Source organism: Archocentrus centrarchus, chromosome 8, assembly GCF_007364275.1.
Source record: "Archocentrus centrarchus isolate MPI-CPG fArcCen1 chromosome 8, fArcCen1, whole genome shotgun sequence".
Classification (NCBI taxonomy): Eukaryota; Metazoa; Chordata; class Actinopteri; order Cichliformes; family Cichlidae; genus Archocentrus; species Archocentrus centrarchus.
Genome location: NC_044353.1, coordinates 15,918,115 through 15,940,557, shown reverse-complemented (window position 1 = coordinate 15,940,557; position 22,443 = coordinate 15,918,115). Strand labels below are relative to the sequence as shown.

Here is a 22,443-nt window from a genome sequence, read left to right as displayed (position 1 = left end):
TCAGACTTGTCTTTGGTGTTTTAAAGAAAACACATATTTCATACCATGGAAACAAACAATGAAGAATAAACTCCAGGTAATCATGTGTTCCATAATTTACAACACTTTATATTCACAATGATTGTTTGGTTAAAAAAGTGCCCAAGATGTCATGTATCAAATAAAATGAGGATTGGTGATGATGTGTTTATAAAGGAGTAAAAATTTGCATAGACCTCCCTCTACAGGAGCCCTTTGGTATTCAAATTCAGTTAAATAGCTTCTAAGTATTTTATGACTACCTATCATACAATATCATGAATATTTTTGCTGTTGTATCTAATAATCAGTTTTGCTCTTTTTTATTAGAATAAAGTAGTGTAAGCCTCAGTGTCTCACCATTTTTTGTGTTGTCTAACTGTTCTCACTGGGATTCACTGCACACTCTGTTCTCAAACAAATGCTTTAAAAAAATAACACTGTTAACCTTGATGCTAAAAAACAATTTACCTTTTAATACAGCATAGCTAAGATATAGTTTATATTAGATTTATATTTTTGAATGAACACACTGAGCACATCTTTTGCGTGGGAATAGTTTGTGCATATTGCAGGTTTGGTGCAATGCTGCTCCTGTGCTGTAGGAGGAATACCGGCCACCAGAATCAGCAGTATCATTTTGATGATACTTTCTTTTTCTTGTACTCTTTAATGAAGGTAACTAACAGTGTCATACCTTAAACCGTGTGTCAGATATAAAACAGTGTGTGAATTAAAAAAAAAAAAAAATTTGTTTTATTTGGAGTGAAGGAAAAATTATATAAATGGGTTGGAATAAATTATGTGAGTGGATCCATTAAGACCTTTAAGATCAGTAACAGCTGTAAGATTTTGTACAGCTGCTTAAACAAGTCCTCTCACTGTGAGACTCGAGCACAATAATAAACGGCTGAATCTTCAGTCTTCAGGCCGTTCATCTGCAGATACAGCTGCTCTCTGCTGTTTTCTCTGGACTGACTGTGAGTAGAATTTGCCACTATCACCTCCATCAGTAGCAATCCACTCCAGACCTTTTCCAGGAGCCTGTCTGATCCAGGTCATCCAGTAGCTGCTGAATGACAGTCCAGAGGTTGTGCAGGTCAATTTGTGAGACTCTCCAGGTTGTTTAAATGGTGGTTCAGACTCTGTTAGAGTTTGGCCATTAACACCTATCAAGAAAAAAAAAAATCAAAGACTTCAACTTCAAAGCATGGACCCAAATATTTTAGATGAACATCAGTAAAGTTCTTCACCTGCCAAGCAGAGAGTTAAAAACAGCAGTCCTGTCTTACAGCTCATCATGTTAAGCTGAGAGTCCACTGTTCTCTGTCATCCACTCTGCAGTCAGATATAAAGCTGTACAAGCTATCAGTGCTTTTGTATTGACTCCTCCTCCAGCCACATGAAGGACAATTAGAGGAGGAGACAAGCAGTATATGCCTGAAATAAAAAAAAAAAAAAACTTTCTTAATAGAAAACTGAGTCAAGATGATGCCAGATGTTTCTGTGCTTAAGAATGCTTGTATAATCAAGGGCAGTAATAAACAGCAGAAACCGCTGCTTTCAGCCTCTTGACCTAGAGGTCAGTGCTCCAAGACACATTTTGAGAAAGCCTGAAATGACTTTGTAAGGAGCTAACATACAGTAAGAAGCAGTTTTTATTTTTCAAACATCAAATCCACTCCCCAGCTGTCGCCGACATGGGTAATAACTTGTGATAACTAGATGTAAAAGTACAGATTTTCTTTTTCTTCTGTACTTGCAGATTTTATTTTTTTTATCATGAATACTAACAACAAAAAACTGTCCAGGTAACCATAAGTTCAAACTACCCTAACTATCAAAGTGGACACTGAAATTTGTAATCAAAGAATTACTAAAATGAAGCCATATGTTTTGACCAGATGATAAAAAGGTTAATGAAAAATGGGAAATTCATTTGCATAGACCTTTCTCTAATATAACCTGTTTAATACACCTTTGGGTACATGCAGTACAAGTAGTCTCCTTAACAACGTGACACCGGATGTCTGCTATGTTTTAACTACAATGTACAGAAAAATGACCACAAACATTAAACAAATTGCTTTATATTGTAAGACAAAACCTAACAACAATAATTACAGAAAAAACCCAACAATCAAATGATTCCTTATGAGCAAGCACTCAACAAGACCTGTTGGGGTGAGGGGAGGGAGACAGGACAAAAGAAACGCTGTCAAAGAGAGCCTGAGATTAATAGCAACTAATGAATAAATGCAGAGTGGGGTATAAACACAGAATGAAAAGAGGTGAGTGAAAGAAGCGCAATCAGTGTATCAAGTAGTATCAGGGGAACCCCCCAGCATCCTAGGCCTATTGCAACATAACTAAGTGGGGGGGTGTCAAGGTCATCTGATCCAGCCCTAACTATAATCTGTAATTTTAATTTTATATTGTACATCTGCTGTCTTATGTAAGAAAAAAATCTTAAACTTGATATTATGTCTCCTCTCAGAAATATATTTCTTTCAGACTGGGTGTTTTTTCTAATTTTATTGTATCTCGTATCTAGTACAAATTATAGTCTGTCAGGCTGAACCCAGATATTACACATATCTGGTTTCAGCCTGACTGACTCCTGTAAGAAAAAAAAAGAAAAAAACAAGAAATTGATTATCATGATTTTTTGTTGTTTTTTGTTGAATCAATTTGAATTATCTTTAATAATATGTATAATATGCATGTGTATTACTTGGACCTGTTACAATTAATACAACCATGTTATGCTGTATTGGCTGGTCGTGACACGCCTGATACATAAATTTTGTGTATTCCTGTGTGGATCCACACACATTAATTAGAGGCCTCTAGAACAGACCAGGGGACATCTCCTGCTACGAATTTCTAGATGGCAGTTGGGATGAAAAGTTAAAATCAGATTTGATGCTTTGCACAGCAGTAACTGCCATTTGTGCTGGCTGTGATTGCACCCCATTGGCAGCCATGCGGGTGGTTCAGTCTTTGTTCAAGAAGAACTTTCAGTTTCAACTTTTTTTTGCCATCCATATTTCTCCACTTGCTGGCTGCTGGCAGGGTTCTTTTGGAACTGACAGATGAAAAGATGTTGCTCTTCTAGCTCACCTAGATGAGCAGCTGACTCATATACTGAAGGTTAGAGTCCCGGACTTGAGTTTGCTCAGACCATGTAGGAGGAGGACAGGATGAAGGGACAGAGTCCCTCCACACTTTTAGGGACACCACACAGGGGTTAAGGCTTGTTTAAAGTCATTTTATCTAAAATGCCATTTTATGACTTTAGCAAAATGAATGCTTGATGATCCCTGACAGAGACACAGAGAAAATGATTTGAGCAGGAAATGTTTGGTTTACATTGAGCTCAAAGGACAAACAGAACTGTATGTTCTGAGGTTTTCTTATTTCTCATGGGAAAAAAAAATCTGTCTTTTGACAGCGTGAAATCCAACTTTCACCGTGATAATTTTGGGTGTGAGGGGTATGAGTGACATGATTCATTATGATGACAGATTCTTCTGTACTTGAGCTGGCCTGTGCATTTGAACAAAGAAATCTTTTTGCAGTCTTTTTAAGCAAATCCTTAACGTTTGCATCAATACCACTGTAATCCACTTCAGGCTGCCAAATCTAAACTGTGTCACAGATGCTAAGAGAATAAGATGGATCAAGCATTAGCTTATGATCATGTTGTCTTCTTCAAAGTAAGTCTTATATTATATTCTAAGGTGAACAGCTGCTACAGAAAAGGGTGAAATATGATGGAAACATCAGCCTTTAAAATCATCTTTTTCTCATTAAGAAGAGTTTGCATTTGACATCAAGTTAATAAGAGCTCCAAAGTCAGATTAGAAAATGGACAGATCAGTTTTACATCTTAAATTTTATTCATCATTAATCTTCTGTTTACAGTGTATTGATTTGTCAGTTAATCTGTCACATTGTTGCTTAGAAACATGTTTCTTGTCTTGTAGTTTCACTGCAGTGTTGACCTGTTGGAGCAACTCAAACAATTCCACTATGAAATTTTCACTTCTGTCAAGAACTAAAGTTCATTATGTGCCAGTAACTTAGTCAGAATCCACTTTAATCCTTTCACAATAACCTGTCTGATCCAGAGTCTCCACTCCTTCATTAGACTGTAAAAGTCAGTATGAGAGAATTCAGGTTCCTACTTCAACAAAGAAGGAAGTCTTTGCTTGCACTAATTAAACCAATTAAATATTGTTTTAATGTCACCCAGCTACTCGAAATGAATGTTATATATTATTGTTGAGTCTTTACCTTACAATATAAAACACCGTGACTGTTGGAGTCATGAAAGATCTTTTGCTTGTGCAAAAGAATCCAAGTTTTTGAAGTCACATGGCTACTCAAAGTTTTTGTACAGCTGTTCTTCTGTTTTTAGTCACTGTGCAATCGAGCACAGAAGTAAACAGCAGAATCTTCTGCTGTCAGACTCTTGATCTCCAGGTACTGAGTGCTGCTGGGAACATCCTGAGTAAAAGTAAAACGGTTTTGAAAGGAGCTGGCATAGGTAGCAGCAGTTGTATCTGTGTTTATCCACCCCATCCACTCCATAGCTCGCCCCGGTTTCTGTCATATCAGTTCATGCTGTAACTTGTCATCGTATAACCAGATGTGACACATGAAATCTTCACAGTCTCTCCAGGTCTTTTGACCTCAGAAGGAGGCTGGTTCAGTCTGATATCACACCAAACAGCTGTAATTAAGGTAGACAAATGAAAATCACTATAAATGATACTATCAGAAAAAAAAAAAGTTATTTGTAACTGTTCTTCACTTTCTTACCATGAATGGTCAGAACAAATAATAAAGTCCAGGTGATCATATTTGTCATTTCACTCACTGTGAGCACTGATGCTTCTGATGCTCTTTCTGGAGTTTGAAAAAAATGTAGCAGTCTGTGTGTTTTACCTGTTACTGTTGGTGTGTTTATAAAGAAGGATGAGTTTGCATAGACCTCCCTCTACTGGAGCCTCTGCTGTTAGAATACTTTTAGAGGGGAAAATGCAGACATGATGTAGTGCACTAATGGTTTTCCTCTAAACTGTGGACGTGGGAACAGAATTTGCTGGAAGCCTCTGAAAAACTGACCAGAGACCAAAAATACTTCATTCATCACACTTGGACTACATCAAGTGACCTGAATGACTCCCACAAACAGCACTTTAGGAAATTCAGGAAAGATTCAGGAAAGGTTTCCTTTATGTTTGAGTGAGTTTTCTTCCATGGATTCAATTAAGAATAGTTTTAAATTTATGTTCCTTTTACTCATTTTTCTTGTGAAACAACAAATATTAACACTATTACTGTTGTTTTAGCAGGGTTTATTAGAGACATGGAAAAATAAAAAATGAATTAGATTCATAATTTAATCCTCATTGTTGCTTTAACAGGGATTATTAGCATCATTATTCAAAGACAGAGGCTGATCTAATGTGTCATTTTCCTGAGAGAGGGGTCAGTCTGAGGTTCCCAAAATCTTTATTTCTTTATACTGATGTAGGTCTCAAGTAAAATACATTTTAAATGCTATATAACATCTCTGTAAAGAAGTAACTTGATGTAATACATGTGTGGTTGAGTGTTGCTGGTTGTTCAGTATTTGTACAGGACTCTTGGTGGTTTGCATCACTGTGGTGCGACGCACACAGTAATAAACAGCTGTGTCCTCAGGCTGCAGATTTTGTCCTGTTATTGTCACTGTTCCTGCAGACATGTCTCTGCTGTAGCTGAACTTGTTCTTCAAAGCATCATTTTGATAAATGGCACCACTGCTTCCTCCCCACTGATCAAAAATCCAGTCCATCGGTTTTCTTCCACACTGTCATATCCAGCTTGTTGCATAGTTGCCATCAGTCAAAGAATAACCAGAGAGCCGACAGGTGATGGTCAAAGACTGTCCAGGCTGCACAACCATTGAGTCTGGCTGGATGAGATCAATACTGTACACACCTGTAAAAACAGAAATAAACATTAAAGCCATTATTCATTTATTTATTTAGCATTTGTCAACAACATATCAATATTTGAGCTAAATATTCATGATCTTGTTCAATTTATTTGTTTGAATCAGTTGAAAATTCCTCACAGGATCCAGCAACAAACAGCAGTATCAGAGCTGCAGAGAACATGGTTGATACTGAAGCCGACCTGATGTGACTTCTTCTGTCATCTCACACGTCCCTTTCTTATGAGAAGCAGCTGTTTGCATATTAATGAAAGAACAAAGACATTTACATGATGATAATGGTGATGTCATCCTCTCAAACAATCACTGACGCAGAAACTGTTAATCCAAACTGTAATTTATTTTTTCATTTCATTGTGCAAACACTGGCCGAAAATGTAATGTAATGTTAGAGAGATTTTTTTAAATTATTAATTTATGATTTAATTTCTGATTATAATGAGCTATCGCCGATTTAGCTGGCTGATGTGAAAAAACATATGACTGATAATACAGAGGATATTTATGAAACAGGTCTTGAAGCTCCAATACAATCTGCTCTACATATTGTTATTGTTTCAGTGATTACCATTATTATCTATAAGAATCAGGGACCAACTGTAAAAGCAAAATTATTCCAACTAGCCAAAACAGATATTTTAGGACTGCAGATCACAAGAAAATCTAACTTCTTACAAATTATCAAAGCTCATCACTTTGATATGAGCAGACTGGCTTCACTGAGATTGAAAAAGAAACTTGATTTGTATCTTAAATGTGTCAAAATCATCGTAGATTGTCTCTTAAAATATAATACACTTGCAAAAGCAACAGAAGTGGTTCCAAAAGAAAGCAAACATAAAAAATAATCAGTTTATTATCATTTTTTTCAGATGAGGATTTGAAACATAAGCTAAATATGTCTGATGAGCACTGTGGGATTTTTTTCAGCTGCTTAACTAAAATCAGTCACTGTGAGTGTCGAGCACAATAATAAACAGCAGAATCTTCAGTCTTCAGGCTGCTCAGCTGCAGAAACAGCTGCTCTCTGCTGTTGTCTCTGGAAACAGTGAACCTGCCTCGGACTGACTGAGAGTAATAGTTGGTGCCACCATTAACATCAGTTGCAATCCACTCCAGTCCTTTTCCAGGAGCCTGTCTGATCCAGGCCATCCATGCTACTAAATGACAGTCCAGAGGTGGTGCAGGTCAGTCTGTGAGACTCTCCAGGTTGTTTAACAACTGGTTCAGACTGTGTCAGAGTCTGACCATGAACTGTAAAAACAGAACAATAATCACGTGTTTTTATTTCACAACATTTTAATGACAGAAGCTACAGTAACTGATCTTCACCTGCCCAGCAGATAGTTAAGAGCAGCAGTCCCGTCCTGCAGTCCATCCTGTCCAAGCTCAGTCTATCCCAGAAGAGCACCGAGGGAGGAAACGACAAAGGACGAGGGGAGACAGGACCTAAAATTTAACACTGTGAAATGCCACCATTTATGTGCACTGTAGACTATGACTAGTTGAATTTCTCTATCAAATACTGAATTTGCTTCTAAAGGAATTAAAGGCCTACTGTACCTCCTGTCAACTCATAAAATACAGCTGGTAGTTACCATGAGGGGCCCAGATTCTGTGGTGTGCAGAGAAATGTTTAAAAGCTGTACTTACAAAACTATAAAGGCTAAGGCTGGGTATAAACCATTTAAACCCTTGATAAAGATGTGAGTTTAGAAATTGATGTAAAATGTTGAGGGCACATGGGTCAAGTGACTGAAAGGTTAGGGTCATTTGAATTTTTTAAAAAGTAAAGTTTCAAACACGTGTTAACACACAATTAAGGTGGGGCTAAAAAATGTTTGTCAAAGCATTTTTTGTCTTTTTGTTTTTATTATTTTAAAGCCACTGATCCAACCTGTTCCAAATCAAAGAATAATCAGATATGTGACAGACGATGGTGAAAAAAAAATTCTCATAATTAAAATTCATCAGATTATTTAATTATTCACAATTTATTCTTTTGGATGCTTTTGCTAGAGTAAAGCTGCTAATCTCTGTAAGATCTGCTTTAAAGAGCTACTATGTAGTTCTTCCATCTTTTCACTGACACACGGACTTTGCTGCTGTCCTAGTTATATTTAAAGTATTGGTTTATTCTGAAAAAATAATATTTACTGTTAACTGTTAATGGTTTGTTTAGAAATTAACAGTTTTGTAATTAAATTACAGTCACAGTGCTTTTTACATTATGGATGTTATAAAGCTCTGAAGCACTATTAATGAAAATGTTATTTATTCTGAATTGGTAATTTAAAAATTAAACTTTTCCAGCATAATTTATCAAAGAAAATATTTTTTCATGTCCTGTCCTACAGCCATGTTAGTCTGTGAGTGAGTCCACTGTTCCCTGCCATCATGCCTACAGTCAGATATTTCAACATTTCTGGATGAAATTGCACTAATTTACTGCACTATTCAAAGTGAATAGTGAAATGCTAGACAAGTGACACTGACATTGCTAAAAGTTCCAGGCGGTGAGAGCAAATAGAGGAAGTAGTTTTTGTATGACATTCCTGTTTCTGTCTCTCACTGTGTTTCTCAGGCACAGTAATAAACTGCTGTGTCCTCAGTCTTCAAACTGTTCATCTGTAGGTAGATTTTACTGTTGGAGTCGTCTCTGGAGATTGTGAATCTACCCTGGACTGACTGAGAGTAACGGAGAGGAGAACTAGAAGTGCCTATATAAGCAATCCACTCCAGTCCTTTTCCAGGAGCCTGTCTAATCCAGGCCATTGCGTAGCTTCTGAGTGTGAATCCAGAGACTGTGCAGGTCAATCTGTGGGACTCTCCTGGTCTTTTGGTGACTGGTTCAGATTCTGTTAGAGTCTGACCATCAACACCTGCTGAAAGATTTCAAAGATCGTGTGAATTAAATAGGGTTACAAAAATAAATATTTAAGCATACTGAAGTCAGAGAAAACCTTCCTACCTGCCCAGTAGAGAGTTAAGAGAAGCAGTCCTGTCCTGTAGTCCATCATATTAAACTGTTTGATCTCTGCTGTCCTCCCTGGCAGTTATGTAGAGATGATGACTATTTAAAGTTTGTATTGACTCCTCCTCACAGGAAGGAGATGACTGAACTCCACTGATCTCAGCTGCTGTTCAGTGAATATGCACTTCCTGTATACTTTAATTAGGAGTTATTCCTTATCAAGGTTAGCTTCTTTTTTCTTCTTTTTATTGCTCACACTTCACACCCATTGAAAAATATGACACCCAAAAAGTGCAGAGTATGACAAAGACACTCACAGCCAGCTGCTAAGAGCAAAAACAGAGCCAGAGAAAACATTGTTTTTGCTAAAAGTCATTTGACACAGTCAGAGCCTCTGCAGTCTTTCTTGCTCACCGGACTGGGTGGAGATTATTTATCTAACTATGTATTTATTTTTACTTATGAAGTATGACCTCACTACATTAAACCCACATTATAAATTGATTTAAAATAAGCCTAAATAATACTCGCATTGAACACAATTATATTTTTCTGATAGGTGTTATTAAATAGAGCAGCTGTGCTGCACATCCTGTTTAATTTAATTTGCTTTAAACTGATGCATAAGCAAGGATGTCCTTTCAGCTCCAATGTGCCAAATCATCTTCTCTCCTTGGATTTAAGTCTTCCAGCCATCTCCTAGTATTCCTTGTTGTCTTGTTTGTTGTATACCTCATGTACAGTACAGTCTTCCAAATGATCCCTGGACTTTATCTTTAGCCTGTTCCTTCTTTTTTGGATTATTTGCTGCACTAACTGATAATCTATTTATGACTGTGGTCTGTCTTTAGACTAATGATTAGGAATGTGGATTATACTCTGCTACATGCTGTTATGTGCTTGGGTCTGTTGGAGTTATGGTATAAATTCCATTCTGTTTATTATAAATTATCATATCTTCTGTTTGTATATTTTCTATAAGTTGTTTTATGTGCATATGACTGTTGTTTTTATGTTTGAAATGGGAACACGTGGTGGTATTTCTTACAAAGGAAGTTGTAGTTACCTGCAGGCTGCTCTCGGCCTGCAGAGAACACATATAGGATACGTGTCTCGTATACGCCATGTTACATGCGCACATGTCACAGTATGCTTACGACCATATATGGTAAGGAAAAAGCCAAGAATGTTGTTTATTACATGCTGTAAACTGCGTTTGATGTAACCCACGTGATCTTATTGTGAAAATCCGAATAAAAGCGCTGCGCAGGAAGCAGTTCGCCAGGACAGATAACTTCCGCTCAGCTGAGAGCTGAGTTCAAGGAACGGATCTCTCCTCCTTGCGCAAGTTCAAAAGAGTTGTGTGTTTGTCCTCTGAGTTTTTAAAATGATCTGAACCTATCAGGTCCTTTCAACAAAGGTCATTTTTCACTGTGTGAGTTCATGTTTTGAAGGGCTGCATTTTGGCTCAAATCTCAATATTTTTAAAACTGAATAGTGTTATGTGTCTAAAACCCATGAGTAGAAAAGCTGCCATCACCCAGACACCCACCTAAAAGAGAACCTTTACAAAGTGGGATCCAATCATGCTGACTGTGATGACATGTCTGACAAAATAACATTATTTGATGCCCTGGATGAGAACATTGTTGGATATGATTTTGGTAATATATTGAGCATAAACTTTTATTTGTAAAAATATTGATTATTTTTATCTTAGTGTAAAGGTTGCTGTAACCCATACTGCTGTAAAGTTTTCTTTTTGGAAATGTCAAAACATAAAACATGTTTATGTTGTCAGAATTCACATTTACAGCAATTTTTAAAAAATGTCAGTCAAATGAACATGATCCTTTTTTTTAGGAATCAATTAATTTTATTATCATTTCATCATGTTAGTGCAAACTGTACAGTTTATCTTTTTCACAGTAAACTGGCATTTACAGCAACAGTGGTCCAAGAGCTCCTCCTGTGGTGGCTTCATGTTACAACTGTTCAGGCACTGAAGGGTTTTTGTTCAGTTCTGCTGATGGTTTGTGTTACTGTGTCTCTCTGGCACAGTAATACTCAGCACTGTCTTCAGTCTGCACATTCTGTCCATTTAGGGTCACTCTGTTGCTGGAAGAGTCTGTGGAAATGCTGAACTTGTTTCTGAGTGAATCTTTATAATATGTTGTGTATCCAGAACGTGCTACTCCAATCCACTCCAGTCCTTTTCCTGCAGGCTGTCTGATCCGGTGAGTCCAATAGCTGCTCACAGAATAAGAGACCTGACAGGTGATTGTCAGACTTTGACCTGGCTGTACTGTCACAGAGGCTGGTTGTGTCAGCTGCTCACACTTCACACCTGTTGAAAAAGGAAATGTATTGTGGCAACTTATCAAAATATATGACAACCAAAAAATGCAGAGACAAAGACAAAGACACTCACAGCCAGCTGCTAAGAGCAGAAACAGAGCTGGAGAAAACATTGTTTTTGCTAAAAGTCATTTGACACAGTCAGAGCCTCTGCAGTCTGTCAGGTTCTTAAAGCCAAATAACTCAGGAAGACAAAGAGTTTGCATACAATCAAATACATGAGTCATCATTGGAAATGGATCTAACAGGAGCCAATCAAGGAGTCTGTTATTCAAAGTAATGAAAATATGCTTGGAAAATGCACAGAGGATATTTTAATTTGATTGATGATACAATTGTAATGACAGTGAAACAAGTCACTGATGGTAACACTGCATTTAATTTTAACATAACTACAAAAAGAGGTACCAGAGAATTTTATCAGTGTTGATTAGACTTTATTTATTTTACCATTATTTGTAAGATTCATTTATTGGTCTCTTTATTTTCATACTTTACAGATTTATTTGTTTCTTATTTGGCTTCAAGAGGGTTGTTTAATTTGCATAAAGTCTCAAGTCTGCCTTGACTGATTTGCAACTTTGTATAAAATATAATTGGGTTAAATTTTTCATCTTTCCTCTCCAGTCAAACTTGGTGGAAAAGGTCATGGATCCAATCAGGCTGGAAACAGAAAGGATACATGACAGCTTTACTCTCTCTCTCTCTCTCTCTCTCTCTCTCTCTCTCTCTGTCTCTCTCTCTCTCTCTCTCTCTCTCTCTCTCTCTCCAGGTCTCTTCATCTCAGAGGGAGATCGCTCCAGTTTGGTCTTCCTTCAAACTCCTGCAAGAAAAAAATTGTCAGACTTGTTTTTGTTTTTCTGTTTTTGTTTTTTAAAGAAATCAAAATAGATAAAGAATCAAAGAATATTGATATGTGACAGTGAAAAAATGTCCAGTCATTTCATTTATCTGATGATTCAGAGTTTCTGTTGTTTGTTAATGTGAAGCCAATAATCTCATCACAGGATCTAATATGTATGAGCTGAAATAATGAAAGCTGTACAGTCTTCTCATCAACAGACAGACGTTACTCAGTTATATTAACAGTATTTGCTTGATTTTGGAAAAGAAAAGTTAACTATGAAGCATTTACAAATTAACAATAGAATTAATAGTTAAATAGTCTCTCTAATTCATGGATGTTACTGAGCTCTGAAACCCTGTAAATGAACAAGTTATTTATTCCAACCTTAAATGAAAAAAAAAAGATCTTTCAGTATATATTTGATGTTTCATTTCTCATGCACTCTTTAGTGAAGGTAATTATCCAGCATCTTATAAAATAGTCTGTAATTTTTAAATATATATTTTTCTCTATTGGAAAAGAAAAATCTCTAAACTGACAGTACAAGTTATGACTGAGTGGATCTAATAAGACCTGCAGGATTTTGTACAGCTGCTTAACTAAGATCAGTCACTGTGAGTCTCGAGCACAATAATAAACAGCAGAATCTTCAGTCTTCAGGCTGCTCATCTGCAGATACACCTGCTCTTTGCTGTTGTCTCTGGAGATGGTAAACCGGCCTTGAACTGACTGAGAGTAGTATTTGCTACCACCACCACCATCAGCAGCGATCCACTCCAGTCCTTTTCCAGGAGCCTGTCTGATCCAGTGCATCCAGTAGCTGCTGAGTGAGAATCCAGAGGTCGTGCAGGTCAATCTGTGAGAATCTCCAGGTCGTTTAACTGCTGGTTCAGATTCTGTCAGAGTCTGACCTTTAACACCTGTCAAGATAAATACAAAATCAATAACATGCACAACTTACAAGCACTTACCAAAATATTTTAGATCATCATCAAAGAAACTCTTCACCTGCCAAGCAGAGAGTTACAAACAGGAGTCCTGTCCTACAGTTCATCATGTTAACCTGTGAGTCCACTGCTCTCTGTCATCATCTCCACCTTCAAATATAAAGATGTAGAAGCTATTCATGCTTTTGCATTGACTCCTCCTACCAGAGGTGTGTGATTAGGTTCAGCCTGACATTCAGATACAGTGAGGTGGAAATTTATGATGAAAAAATGAAAGTTAATTAAGGCTTGTTAAAATTATGTTTATTTAAAATGCTGTTTTTGAATTTTCCAGCATTTATACTTGACTCCTCAAAAAGAGATCAAAGCAAATCTTTGTTTAATGTTGGGCTGAAAAGGTAGTGTGTATTCTTGTCTTTTTTCCTTTTTTCTTTGGTCACTGCAGAACAACAACTACGTTTTGAGTTTGAAATTCCATTGTTAGTTAATATAATGCTCTCCTTTGGGTTTTACAGTAAATAAAAATCATACAATAAAACATAAAAATTATACTCTTTCCCTCTCCTAACCCCAACTGGTCACAGCAGATGATGGTGAGCCTGGTTTTCCCTGGAGGTCTTTTCCTGTTTAAAGGAGTTCTTCCTCCTTACCATCAACAAGCGTTTGCTCAGAGAGCATCAGCTGAGTTCTCTCTCTGATCGTGTCTTTACTTTCCAATCTAAGGCCACTTGAAATGACTCCTTCTGTGAGCACCACTTACAGTTCAGTATGTCACTTGTGCAACAAGTGTTCAGAAAGTGAATGGGGTTTATACTGGGGTCAGCTACGTTTGTGTTACTGTGGTTTCTGATCAGTAACAGAGTCTAAACTGAAACTGAACTTTAAGCAAATCCTTGATGTTTGCATCAATACTACTGTAACCCACTCCAGGTTGCCAAATCCAAGAGAATAAGATGGATCAAGCATTAGCTTATGATTATGTTGTCTTCTGCAAAGTAAGTCTTATATTATCTTCTGAGATGAACAGATGCTACAATATGAAATATGTTGGAAACTGAAGCCTTTAAAATCTTAATTATTAAGATCTCCAAAGTCACATTAGAAAATGGACAGATCAGTTTTATGTCTTAAATTTTGCTTTTTTTAATCTGTGGTCTTCTGTTTACAGTGTATTGATTTGTCAGTTAATCTGTCACATCGCTGCTTAGAAACATGTTTCTTGTCACACTTTGCTCACAGGATAGGTTTATTTTTATTGTGTCACATTTTTACTACTCAAAGCAAGGATATCATGTAGTTTCACTGTGGTGTTGACCTGTTGGAGTGTTGGAGCAACTCAAACAACTCATTCAACAACTCAGTGTTCAATTCTGTCCAGAACTAAAGTACATTATGTGCCAGTAAGTCAGAATCTACTTCAATCGTTTTGCAATATCCTGTCATGTTGGAAATTGTTATCACTTTTTGCAGTATATTGGTATTTACTGTCACTATTTTATATCATGTATTAATGAACACTGTGTGCTTTAAGGTTACTGGGGTAAAGGTAAGGCCTGTTATATCTAATACTCATATATGCTTGAGGCCTTGTTGGGCTGCAGGAACATCTCTGGTTCACTTTTGTAACCTCATGTTATATTTTAGGAACTCTTCTGAAAAGTAGGCTCCAAAAGTGGAGTTCTGCACACTCACCTGTGTTTTTGTAACATAGATTAGCAGGGGATAAATTCTAGCTAAGTGGGGATTGTCAGAGAGGTGTTAATTGAAAGAAGATCAACCTTTCAGAGCTCTTGAAAACCATTGAGTTACTCTGGTGACGATGTTTCTTTAGCACACGTGTGACGAAAGTTGGCAGAGCCTCAACAGATGATTGGTTGGGGTTCAAGTTTCAGGGGTTGAGACTTTATGTAAATTTGGAGGGGTCAAAGGCAAGTGGACAGTTAACATCTTTAAGATATAAACGTTGGCCCGCTCTTTGTCTCGCTCTCTTACTTTTTGCTCTTCCCTTTCCCATCTTTTTCTTCTTGTCTTCCTGTCTCTGCATGTTTCTCCATCTCTTTGTTTCTCTTTTCACTTCTCTCTTCTTCTCTATGTGTGTGTGTGTGTGTGTGTGTGTGTGTGTGTGTGTGTGTGTGTGTGTGTGTGTGTGTGTGTGTGTGTGTGTGTGTGTGTGTGTGTGTATCTTAGTCTTAACTATGTTACTGTCTGTGTTTTGGTTTTTGTCTGTGTGTTGTGTTATCAATATGTCTAATAAACAGCCTGCACCGGAACTTGCTCATCCCAGTGATTTTTTTGGAAACTTTGGTTTTAATTGGGAACCACTAAAATTACACCCAACAGTCTGATCCAGTGTCTCTACTCATTCATTAGCTACTAAAAAAGTCAGTATGGTTCCTGCTTCGGTTAAATACCTGACAAAGAATAAAATCAGTATTTGCACTCATTAAAACAATAAAACACTGTTTAAATGTCACCTGGCTACTCAAAATGAATATGTTACTTATTGTTGTAGAGTCATTACCTTACAATATAAAACACCTTGAGTCAAATGTTGTTGTGATTTGGTGCTATAAAAATAAAATTCAATCAAACTGAGTTTATTGATTTTCACCTTGTTTATCTTTCCAGATAAAATTCATGGTTGCTTTTTACAGTGTCAATTTAGGATTAATGATTAATACTGAAATAACAACTTGAGTAATGAATATTTTCTTGTTCATCTACAGTAAAATGAACCATGGATTCATCAGAGTTCTTTTGTTTGTGCAGAAAATTGCAAAAGTCATAAAGGTCACATGGCTATTTGAGGTTTTTGTACAGCTGTTCTTCTGTTTTCAGTCACTGTGCTTTCACGGGCACAGAAGTAAACAGCAGAATCTTCTGCAGTCAGGCTGCTGATCTCGAGGTACTGTCTGCTGCTGGAGTCTTCTTCAGTCATGATGAAACCACTTTGAAAAGAACTGCCATAGCTAGCAGAGTTTGAGCCTGTGCTCATCCTCCCAATCCACTCCAGACCTCTCCCCGGCCTCTGTCGTATCCAGTGAATATTGTAGCTTGTTGGGCTATAACCAGATATTATACATGACATCTTCACTCTCTCTCCAGGTCTCTTCACCTCAGAGGGAGACTGCTCCAGTTTGACCTCACTCTGAACTCCTGCAAGCAAAAGAAAAAAGAAATGTGATCATAATGAATGAGAGTTGTTTTCACATTTTAAAGAATATATTATTTTCTTACCTTGGAGAAAAATGCAAAAGAACAAACTCAAAGAAATTATATATTCCATAACTTAGAACACTTTATAATCCGAATGTTTGTCTGGTTAAAACGTGTCCAAGGTGTTCTGTAACAAACTAAATGAGAATTAGCAATGACGTGTTTATAAAGGAGCAAAGCTTTGCATAGACCTCCCTCTACAGGATTTTTTTTTCTTTTCAGTATTTTAGGAAACAGATAGCAGGATACAGTATCATCAATATTCTATTTTTGCTGTTCACATCAAATAATCTGTACAAAAAACATAAACAGTATTTGCAAATATAAAAACTGGTAGTTTTTTCAGTCCCAGTCCCACTTTTTGTATTCTGTAACTGTTCTCACTGGGATTTACTGAACTTTCTCTCCTCAAACAAATGCTTAAAAAAAGAACTAATACTGCTGTTTGTTAAAGTGATAAAAACAACACATTCCCTTTTTAGTATGGAACACTGAAAAAAGTTACTTTGAATATTGTGAACTTGATAATTGAATATCAAGTTCACACTTTTTAAGCACATCATCATAAGGATGATGCTGTATTATTCCAGATTATTCCAGAGATTGTAAAAGTGAATATGTGAGAATACTGATTTCTGCTTCTGCTAAAAATCTGATAAAGAAGAAAATCCTCACTTACACTTAAGGTATCAAAACAATGAAATTAAAGTCACTCAGTTATTCAAAGTTACTGTGAATAATTTTCAGCTTGCTCATTTTTCCAGACAAAGGTCAACTGTTGTTTTTTTACAGTGTCAATTTATTACTTACTTAATACTGAAATAATTGCTCAGTAATGGATATTTTCTCACCTGTTTACAGGAAAATTATATATGGAGGCATCAAAGTTCCCTTGTACATATTAAGGTCACATGGCTACTTGACGTTTGACTGTTGCACTAAAGTAAACAGTAGAATGATCTGCTGTCAGGCTCTCGAGGTTCTGTCTGCTGCACAAGTTTTCATCAGTCATGACGAAATGACTTTGAAAAGAACCGGCATACTTCGCACAGTTTAAGCCTGTGTCCATCAAACCAATCCACTCCAGAGCTCTCCCTGGCCTCTGTCGTATCCAGTAAATATTGTGGCTAGTTGGGCTATACCCAGATAGGATACATGACATCTTCATGTTCTCTCCAGGTCTTTTCAACTCAGAAGAAGTTTTTCCCTTATAAAAAAAAACAAAATGTGATCATCATCTATCAGACTTAAATGAAGGATTTTAAAGAAGAAATAATTTTCTCACCCTGAAAACAAACAACGACGATTAAAGTCCAGTAAATCATGAGAATTGTGATGATGTGTTTATAAGGATCAAAACGCTGTGTAGACCGCCCTCTAAAGGAGGATTTTAAAATTAAAAAACTCAGTTACAGCACTTCTTTATGTAGCAGCTGGTAGTAGACAATATCATGAATAATCTATTTTTGTTGTTATAGCTAATCATCTCTTTATATAAATCCACATAAGCCATGAAGAGTATTTCTAAACATTAAAAAATGTAGTGTTGTCAGTCTCTGCTCCTCAACACTGTTTTGTGTAACTGTTGATGCTGAGATTTACTGCACAAATATGAATCTCTTCAGAATCAAATGATTTCCAAAGAAGCAATATTTTCCCAAGCTACATTTTATACTCAAAAAACAGTGTTTATGCCCAGCTCTGATTCCTCATTATGTGGCTTCCTCTCCCACATGGATAGGTTAAGTTCATTCTAAATAGGTGTGAGTGTGAATGAGAAACTGTGAAATCTTCACAGTTTCTCCAGGTCTTTTGACCTCAGAAGGAGGCTGGTTCAGTCTCATATCACACCAAAAAGTAAAAAAATGTAAAAAAAAATACTATGATGTTTCAATATATATACGGAAATGAAATGAATTAAAAGGCATTAAGCAGTTTCAAATATTTAAAGTCATAGAGATTTTTTTTTAATAATTAATTTGTGTGATTATAATGAGCTATTGCTGGTTTAGCTGGCTGATGTATAAAAACATATCACCGAAAATACAGAGGAAATATATGAAACAGGTCTTGAAGCTCCAGTGATTACCATTATTATGTATTAGAATCAGGGACCAACTGTAAAAGCAAAATTCATTCTGACAAGGCAAAAATATATTTTCAAATAGGACTGCAGAACACCAGAAAATCTAACTTCTCACAAATTATCAAAGATCATCATTTTGATATGAGCAAATGAAGGTTAGATTGGCTTTAATGGCCTTGAAAAAGCTCTAATCATACAAACCACTGTAGATTGTTGCTCAAAAATATAACACACTTGCAAAAGCAACAGAAGTGGTTCCAGAACAAAAGTAAAATTAAAGAAAATCATTTTTATTATAATTTTCTTTAGATGAGAATTTAAAACATATAAGCTAAAGATGTCTGATGAGCACTGTAGGATTTTTTTCAGCTGCTTAACTAAAGTCAGTCACTGTGAGTGTCGAGCACAATAATGAACAGCAGAATCTTCAGTCTTCAGGCTGCTCATCTGCAGAAACAGCTGCCCTCTGCTGTTGTCTCTGGAGACGGTGAACTTGCCTCGGACTGACTGAGAGTAATAGTTGGTGCCACCATTAGCATCAACTGCAATCCACTCCAGTCCTTTCCCAGGAGCCTGTCTGATCCAGTGCATCCAGTAGCTACTAAATGACAGTCCAGAGGTGGTGCAGGTCAGTCTGTGAGACTCTCCAGGTTTTTTAACAACTGGTTCAGACTGTGTCAGAGACTGACCATGAACTGTAAAAACAGAAGAATAATCATATATTTTTATTTCACAACATTTTAATGATAACTGAAGCTACAGTAACTGATCTTCATCTGCCCAGCAGATAGTTAAGAGCAGCAGTCCTGTCCTGCAGTCCATCATGTTAAACTCTGTGTCTTCTGCTCTGTCATGCTCCCTGCAGTCAGCTGTTTATAGGTGGAAGATATGCAAGTTTTGCATTGACTCCTCCTCACATTATACAACTGACTGACTTTAACTAAGCCTCGCATCTCAGTTGAATGTAAAATGAATCTTATTTTCTTGTATCTTTTGCTGATAAAAGAAAATAAGATGTTTATGATCATTCTAAAGGCTCCAATAGGCTCCAATACAGCAAAGGACATTACTAATAACTAAGGCAACAGCTCAGCACAGATTATTATTTTTTTATTACAGCAGTGATGTTCAAAGTTCAGCTGTGTATTTAACAAACTGTTGTTAACTAAAAATATATCAGCAGGTTATGGCATGAAATGGAAACTACCATTACGTTAACATTTACATTTACATTAAACTTTGTTCATTAGCGCGATTGTCTTCATAAATGGTCGAATGGTCTGTCACAATGAATTATGGGGCAGCATTTTCTCCTTTCCTTTCATAAATGATGGAGCCAGTGTATCCTACAGTATACCAGCTGAGGTTTTAAAGGAAGCACTGAAGCTGCTTTGCTCAGTATTTGGAGAATTGGAACAGCTTTTATTCTGGCTGACACCCACATACTTCCAAGTCACTTGCCTCAGTAGGCAATATCCAACTCAGTAGCAGAGAGCTGGTTGGCTATCTGTTTATTTTTATATATCTACTTGTAAAGTATGACCTCACCACATTAAACCCACATTATAAATTGATTTAAAATAAGCCTAAATAATACTTGCATTGAACACAATTATAATTTTCTGACAGCTGTTATTAAATAGAGCAGATGTGATACACATTGTGTTTAATTAAATTTGCTTTAAACTGATGCATAAGCAAGGATGTCCTTTCAGCTCCAATGTGCCAAATCATCTTCTCTCCTTGGATTTAAGTCTTCCAGCCATCTCCTAGTATTCCTTGTTGTCTTGTTTGTTGTATACCTCATGTACAGTACAGTCTTCCAAATGATCCCTGGACTTTATCTTTAGCCTGTTCCTTCTTTTTGGATTATTTGCTGCACTAACTGATAATCTATTTATGACTGTGGTCTGTCTTTAGACTAATGATTAGGAATGTGGATTATACTCTGCTACATGCTGTTATGTGCTTGGGTCCTTTCAACAAAGGTCATTTTTCAATGTGTGAGTTCATGTTTTGAAGGGCTGCATTTTGGCTCAAACCTCAATATTTTAAAACTGAATAGTGTTATGTGTCTAAAAGCCATGAGTAAAAAAGCTGCCATCACCCAGACACCCACCTAAAAGAGAACTTTTACAAAGTGGGATCCAATCATGCTGACTGTGATGACATGTCTGACAAAATAACATTATTTGATGCCCTGGATGAGAACATTGTTGGATATGATTTTGGTAATATATTCAGTATAAACTGTGTAACCCTGGAGAAATAAAAACTGTTTTATTTGTAAAAAAAAAAAAAAAATATTGATTATTTTTATCTTAGTGTAAAGGTTGCTGTAACCCATACTGCTGTAAAGTTTTCTTTTTGGAAATGTCAAAACATAAAACATGTTTATGTTGTCAGAATTCACATTTACAGCAATTTTTAAAAAATGTCAGTCAAATGGAAATGATCCTTCCAATTAATCAATTAATCAATTAATTTTAGTATCAATTCATCATGTCAGTGCAAACTATACAGTTTATCGTTTTCACAGTAAACTGGCATTTACAGCAACAGTGGTCCAAGAGCTCCTCCTGTGGTGGCTTCATGTTACAACTGTTCAGGCACTGAAGGGTTTTTGTTCAGTTCTGCTGATGGTTTGTGTTACTGTGTCTCTCTGGCACAGTAATACTCAGCACTGTCTTCAGTCTGCGCATTCTGTCCATTTAGGGTCACTCTGTTGCTGGAAGCGTCTGTGGAAATGCTGAACTTGTTTCTGAGTGAATCTTTATAATATGTTGTGTCTCCAGAACGTGCTACTCCAATCCACTCCAGTCCTTTTCCTGCAGGCTGTCTGATCCAGTGCGTCCAATAGCTGCTCACAGAATAAGAGACCTGACAGGTGATGGTCAGACTTTGACCTGGCTGTACTGTCACAGAGGCTGGTTGTGTCAGCTGCTCACACTTCACACCTGTTGAAAAAGGAAATGTATTGTGGCAACTTATCAAAATATATGACAACCAAAAAATGCAGAGACAGAGACAAAGACACTCACAGCCAGCTGCTAAGAGCAGAAACAGAGCTGGAGAAAACATTGTTTTTGCTAAAAGTCATTTGACACAGTCAGAGCCTCTGCAGTCTGTCAGGTTCTTAAAGCCAAATAACTCAGGAAGACAAAGAGTTTGCATACAATCAAATACATGAACCATCATTGGAAATGGATCTAACAGGAGCCAATCAAGGAGTCTGTTATTCAAAGTAATGAAAATATGCTTGGAAAATGCACAGAGGATATTTTAATTTGATTGATACAATTGTAATGACAGTGAAACAAGTCACTGATGGTAACACTGCATTTAATTTTAACATAACTACAAAAAGAGGTACCAGAGAATTTTCTGTTTCTGTTGTGTTTGTTAATGTGAAGCCAATAATCTCATCACAGGATCTAATATGTATGAGCTGAAATAATGAAAGCTGTACAGTCTTCTCATCAACAGACAGACGTTACTCAGTTATATTAACAGTATTTGCTTGATTTTGGGAAACGAAAAGTTCACTATGAAGCATTTACAAATTAACAATAGCAGTAATAGTTCAATAGTCTGTCTAATTCATGGATGTTACTGAGCTCTGAAACCCTGTAAATGAACAAGTTATTTATTCCAACTTTAAATGAGAAAAAAAAGATCTTTAGAGTATTTTTCTTTTTTTTTAGTAATTTAGTTAATCTCTCTTCATGTGAATTAATTAATAAATCTGGTGTAACTTTGTTCTCTTTTTTTACAAGTTGGGAGACACGTGATGACCTGGTGTGCTGCCAGATTCAGTATATATTTAATGTTACATTTCTCATGCACTCTTTAGTGAAGGTAATTATCCAGCATCTTATAAAATAGTCTGTAATTTTTAAATATATATTTTTCTCTATTGGAAAAGAAAAATCTCTAAACTGACAGTACAAGTTATGACTGAGTGGATCTAATAAGACCTGCAGGATT

At 36.5% G+C, this 22,443-nt stretch overlaps 1 pseudogene and 1 gene segment (V, D, J or C); both read right to left on the bottom strand.

Annotated features, from left to right (window-relative positions):
• Nucleotides 1–896: 896 nt before the first annotated feature.
• LOC115784416 (immunoglobulin heavy variable 3-7-like) lies at nt 897–6,191 on the bottom strand (annotated as a pseudogene).
• A 6,625-nt stretch (nt 6,192–12,816) lies between these two features.
• On the bottom strand, nt 12,817–13,304 carry LOC115784415 (Ig heavy chain V region 914-like). The segment is given in 2 exon segments: nt 12,817–13,127; nt 13,216–13,304. Coding segments are annotated over 2 exon segments (360 nt in total).
• Between the last annotated feature and the right edge of the window lie 9,139 nt (nt 13,305–22,443).